This window comes from Parus major, chromosome 27, assembly GCF_001522545.3.
Source record: "Parus major isolate Abel chromosome 27, Parus_major1.1, whole genome shotgun sequence".
Classification (NCBI taxonomy): Eukaryota; Metazoa; Chordata; class Aves; order Passeriformes; family Paridae; genus Parus; species Parus major.
In genome coordinates, this window is record NC_031796.1 from 3,312,750 (window position 1) to 3,318,077 (window position 5,328).

At 63.9% G+C, this 5,328-nt stretch overlaps 2 protein-coding genes across 6 annotated transcripts in view; both read right to left on the reverse strand.

Moving 5' to 3' along the window:
• GRN (granulin precursor) overlaps nucleotides 1-444 on the reverse strand; it is a 6,025-nt gene extending 5,581 nt beyond the window's left edge. The window contains exon 1 of one of the 4 annotated variants that reach the window (XM_015651016.1): nucleotides 395-444. The gene's annotated coding sequence lies outside the window, so the exon portion shown is untranslated. The other 3 variants (XM_015651017.2, XM_015651019.2, XM_015651018.2) reach the window with 3 other exon arrangements.
• A 1,378-nt stretch (nucleotides 445-1,822) lies between these two features.
• TMEM98 (transmembrane protein 98) overlaps nucleotides 1,823-5,328 on the reverse strand; it is a 4,680-nt gene continuing 1,174 nt past the window's right edge. The window contains exons 1-7 of one of the 2 annotated variants that reach the window (XM_015651251.2): nucleotides 5,147-5,248; nucleotides 4,185-4,370; nucleotides 3,640-3,771; nucleotides 3,357-3,390; nucleotides 3,077-3,192; nucleotides 2,590-2,649; nucleotides 1,823-2,082 (exon numbers count right to left, since the gene is read on the reverse strand). In XM_015651251.2, the coding sequence (XP_015506737.1) occupies nucleotides 1,875-2,082; nucleotides 2,590-2,649; nucleotides 3,077-3,192; nucleotides 3,357-3,390; nucleotides 3,640-3,771; nucleotides 4,185-4,315 (681 nt within the window). In that variant the 5' untranslated portion in view covers nucleotides 4,316-4,370; nucleotides 5,147-5,248 and the 3' untranslated portion in view covers nucleotides 1,823-1,874. Of the gene's footprint in view, nucleotides 2,083-2,589; nucleotides 2,650-3,076; nucleotides 3,193-3,356; nucleotides 3,391-3,639; nucleotides 3,772-4,184; nucleotides 4,371-5,146; nucleotides 5,249-5,328 lie in introns of those variants that run through there. The other variant, XM_015651252.2, reaches the window with a different exon arrangement.

Sequence of the window (5,328 nt, forward strand, 5' to 3'; positions counted from 1 at the left end):
CCCCAGTGCTCCCAGCACGCCTCCCAGGAGGGACTCCCAGTACATCCCAGTGCTCCCCCATGACCTCCGGGGACTCTCAGTGTCTCCCACGGTCTCCCAGCGACCCCCGTGACTCCCAGTTCCTCCCAGCACTTCCCAGTCGTCCGTATGACTCCCAGCTACCTCCAGTACCTCCCAGTGACCCCGTGACTCCCAGTTCCTCCCAGCACCTCCCAATGTTCCCAGCACCTCCCAGTGCTCCCAGTATCTCCCAGCACCTCCCAGTTCCTCCTAGCAGCTCCCAGGGGCTCCCAGTACCTCCCAGCGCTCCCAGCCCGTCCGGGTTCCCCGGTGTCTCCCGGTCCCTCCGAGTCACCCCGTGGTCCCGGTGCCCCCCGGTGACCCCAGTACCCACCAGCGCTCCCAGTTCCCTCTCCCGGTCCCTGCCGCAAGCCCCCCCCTCCCTCTGGCCGCAAGCCACGCCCCCCGCCGCTCATTGGCCACCGCCCGCGCCTGCCGCGCTCCCATTGGCCAGCCCGGGCTGAGGGGGCGGGCACAGCGACCGCCGCACCCCCGTCACGTGACGGAAGATCACGTGATAGCAGCCCCCCCTCCCCGGGCTATGGAATTGGGGGGGGGCTCGGCCGGACCCTGGGCCCGGAGTGACCGGGACACGGACCGGGACACGGACCGGGCACGGGGACCCCTCAGACCCCCCTGCCCGGGGCACAGACCCCTCTGCCTACAGCCTTGAGTCCCCTGTGCGGCCCCGCCCCCGTCCCAGGGCACAGACCCCCCTGCCCGGGCCACAGGGTTTCGCCCCTCGGTGCTGCTGAGCCCTCCAGGGCAGGCAGCACCCCCAGACTACTCCACTCCCCCCAAATCCTCCCCAGCCCCCTCCAGTCCTCCCCAGTCTCCCCGATCCCCCCAAAACTTCAGTCTTTGTCCCCTCCAACTCCCCCATCCTCCCTTCCTATGCCCACAAGTGCCCCTAAATCCTCTCCAAATCCCCTCCAACCCCCTATGCCCCAAAGACCACTTCAACCTCTCCAACCCTTCCCAAAACTTCCAACCTCCCTCTCCAAATCTTTCCCACCCTCCCAAACTGTCCTAAATCCCCTCTAGTACCAATGCCCCTCCAAATCCCCTCCACCTTCCAAAAACCCTCTCCTAACCAGCCCCAAACATTCCCTAAACTCCCAACTTCCCCTCCTACACCAACTCCCTCATTCTCCCTCAACTCCCCCAAATCACCCCCCAACCTCCCCAGTCCTAGTAAATTCACCCCAAAACCTCTCCCAACCACTCCAACACCCCCTAAACCTCCCTTCAAACCCCCTCAACTTCTTCAACTCCCTCCAAATCCTCCCTGAACTCCAAACCTCCCCTTTGAACACCCCAAATCCCCTGCAAACCCACCAAACCACCACTCTGATCTTCCTAACCCTTCCAAATCCTGTTTAGCCCGTACCAACCTCCTTCCACACTCCCTTCCCAACCCTCCAGCCTCTCCCTAGACCCCCAACCCCTCCAAATCCCCCTGTAACCACCCAAAATTCCCTCTAAACCTCCCAAACCACCTCCAGCCTTCCAAACCCTTCAAAACCCTTTAAAGCCCCCTTTCCAACCTTTCTCCACGCTCCTTTCCAAGTCCCTCAACCCCTCCCTGGACCCCCCTGCTCCTCCAAATCCCCAACACCCTGAAACCCCCTCTAAACCCCTCAAACCCCATCCACACTCCCTCCCAAGCCCCCCAATCCTTCCCTGGAGCCCCAATGTCCCCTTGAACACCGCCATTCCCCTCCCCATCTCCTCTCCATCCAGACACCACATCACCAGCCCATCCCAGAGGTGCCCGTGCCGGGGTTGGGGGGCACACAGGGCGTTTATTGTGTTCAGATGGCCGACTGTTCCTGGCGGGGCGGCTCGGCGGGGCCCGGGGGCCGCTCGGGCTCGGTGGCCATGGCAGCCTGGCGCAGCACGGCCATGTGCTCCTCGGCGGCCGCCAGTGACCTCTCGACCCAGTGGCGGGCGGCCGGCTGGCGACAGGCGCTGCGGGTCACCAGCACCAGGTGACTGACCGACAGCAGCAGCGCCGCGGCCCTGCGGGAACACGGGGCTGTCAGCGCCCTGCCACCACCCCGTCACCTCCCTGCACCACCGTGGCTTCCACAGAAGCAGCGTGGGCCCTGGTTTGTCTGGCCTGGATGGGACCCAGGGAATGGCCTGAGGTTGTGTCAGGGGGGTTTGGGTGGGTAGCAGGGAAAGGTTCTTCCCCCAGAGGTGCTGGCACTGCCCAGGCTCCCCAGGGAATGGTCTCGGCTCCGAGGCTGCCAGAGCTCCAGGAGAGCTTGGACAGAGCTCCAGGGATGAACAGTGGGGATTGTTGGGGGGTCTGGGCAGGGCAGGAGTGGGACTGGGAGATCCTTGGGGTCCCTCCCATCCTCAGATATTCTGGGATATTCTGTGATCTGCTCACACCGAGGGGCCTCCCTGTCCTGCTGGGTGACCTGGGGATGTCCCCAGGGGTGTGGTATGGCATGGGGGGGTGTCCCCACCCACAGGCATTCCCCCACCCGGGAGTGTCCCTGTCCCTCCTGCCACTGTCACCTCGCGTCCAGCAGTTTGGGGTCCAGCGGGGGGTACATGGATCTCACCACATCGTCCACCCTGCGGTGGGGACAGCGTTAACACCAGGGACACTGTGGTGACACCTCCAGCACACCCAGCCCAGGCCCCAAGAGGCCTCTTGGAGCCCTGGGACCCCCCTAGAGCCCCGGGAGCCCCCCCAGAATTCCAGGAACCCCCTGAGCCCCAGGACTCCTCCCAGAGTCACAAAATTACCTCAGGGCTGTGGGACACCTCCCAGAGTCCCCAGACACCCCTAAAGTCCCCAGGCTTCCCTCCAGAATCCCCAGGGTCCTCCCCCAGTGCCTCAGGACCCTCCTCAGAGCCCCAGGACATCCCCAGAGCCCCCATGACTCCTCCAGACTTACCCTGTCCCAAATCTCTGGGGACCCTCCAGAGCCCTGGAATTTCCCCCCCCACTGGGGGACACCCCAGATCCACAGGACTCCACCCAAGAGCTCCCTGTCACCTGGGGCTGATGCGCTTGGCCACCACGATGATGTCCCCCAGGCTGGCCGGGGATTTCACGCGTGCACCCGAGCCCATGGTCATGGCCACCAACTTCTCCGTCAGTGTGTGACAGATCTGGGGGACAGTGCTGGCCACTCAGTGCCACCATCGCTACCAGTGCCACAAGTGCCACCTACCATCAGCACCAGTGCCACGAGTACCAACAATGTCACCATTGATACCACTGCCACCACTGTCACCAGTGTCACCAGTGTCACCAGAGCCATGCCCTGACTCACCTTCAGGATGGCGATGCAGTGGGACACCAGACCCCTGTGGAGAGGGAGGAATGTGTGAATCCACCTGTGTCCCCTTGCTCTGTCCTTGTCCCCTGTGTGTCCCCCCTCTCCTGCCAGCCCCCACCCCATGTCCCCCAGACCTGTGGGGATATTCCCACCCCAAGACAATCTTGAGGACCATCGCTGTGGCTTGGTGACCTCCAAATCTGTCCCCTGCATCCCATGATGGGGGACTGGCACTGCACAGGGGTCCCCAGCAGTGGGGGGACACAGGGACACTCACGAGGCGTCCTCGACCCAGTCCTCGTTCTCCAGGATGGCCTCGATGTGCGGGTTGGTGATGACCACATCGTCCAGCTCCAGCTCCGAGGGCTCTGATGGTGTCTCTGTGGTCCCCATCAGGTCCACGATGGGTCTGTCAGAGGCACAGGGGACATCCCACCAAGGGCCACCTCCTCAGGCTGCCCCACAGCCCCATGGCCCTGATGCTGGGGGATGTGTCCCCATTTTTGTCTCCCTGGTGATGTGGATGTGTCCCAAACTTCTTCCCTCTGATGATGCTGGACATGTCCCCTGCATCATCCCCCGATCACAGTGGACTTGTCCCCATCTTTGTTCCCTGGATGGTGTTGGACACGTCCCCACCTTCATCCCTTTGATGATGGCAGATGTGTCCCCATCTTTGTCCCCCCAATGACTGTGGCCACATCCCCCACATCATCTCCTTGATGATGCTGGACAATTCCCCAGCACTGTCCCCTGCTCATGGGGGTTGGGGTCCCTCCCTGCTGGGGACAGGGACGCTGCCACCCACACGGGGTCACTCACTTGGTGTCATAGTGGTGGCGCAGGTCCTTGGGGTGACAGTAGCGCTGCCTGCACACCACCACCAGCGCCACGAAGGACGCCAGGAAGATGGTGGCCAGCACCCCGATGGCCACAATGACAACAGTCTCCATGGCTGGTCCCCGCCTGAGGGGCTCAGGCGTCCGGTGCCATCACAGCACGCTGGGGCTGCAGTGACAAGGGGACCCCACAGGTGTTGGAACCCCACAGATTTCTCCTCTCCATTCCCTCACCCCAAAACACCCGGCCAGGACCTGAGGTCACCCCCAGATGGATCCCTGTCCCCAGGGTCTTCCTAGAGGCAGTGTCACTTGGGGGATGTGGTGACACTGGGTGTGGGGTGCAGCAGGATTTGGGGGGCTGCCCTCATGCCATCACCATGGCCATGGGGACACGGGGACAGGGACTGGAGTCAGGAGAGCAAGGCCTGAGCCCTAGGGGGGTGTGGGGAGCCACAGAGTGTGTTCTTCTGGGGACCCCCACCCACAGCCCTGTCCCTATGGGGACATGGAGACCCTCAGAGACTGATCCCTGTAGGGAGCCCAGAGTTCCTGTCCCTATGGGGCCACAGGGACCCCCAGAGCCCTGTCCCTACAGGGCCATGGGGGCCCCTAGAGCCTGGTCCCTAAGGAGACACCCCCCCAGTTCTGATTCCTATGGGGTCATGTGGACCTCCAGAGCCCCCTTTCCATGGGGATCCCCCAAATCTGATCCCAGTTGGGCCATGGGGACCCTCGAGCCACCCCTGCTGCAGCAGTAGGGCCTGTGTGTCCCCATGTCATGTCCCCATGTCCCCATGGACAGCAGGACACCGGCCATGCCAGGCCCAGGGGACCCCATGTCCCCACAGGGATGGACTGGGGGTCCCTGCCGGGTCCCCACCCTGTGGGGGGACCCCCTGTGCCCATCCTACGGGCCGGGGGCTCCATCCCTGCCCTCCGTACCTGCTCCAGCCGGGAGGCAGCGCCGGGCGGGACACGGGGACACGCGGGGACGGTGCCACTTCCGTGCCGGGCGTGCAAACACGGCCAGCGCCGACCTTTGCCCCCTGACTCACACCTGGGCCCCCACAAAGGGGGGGTGCAGGATGGGCCCCCGAAACCCTCCAGCCTCACTGCTTCCCCCC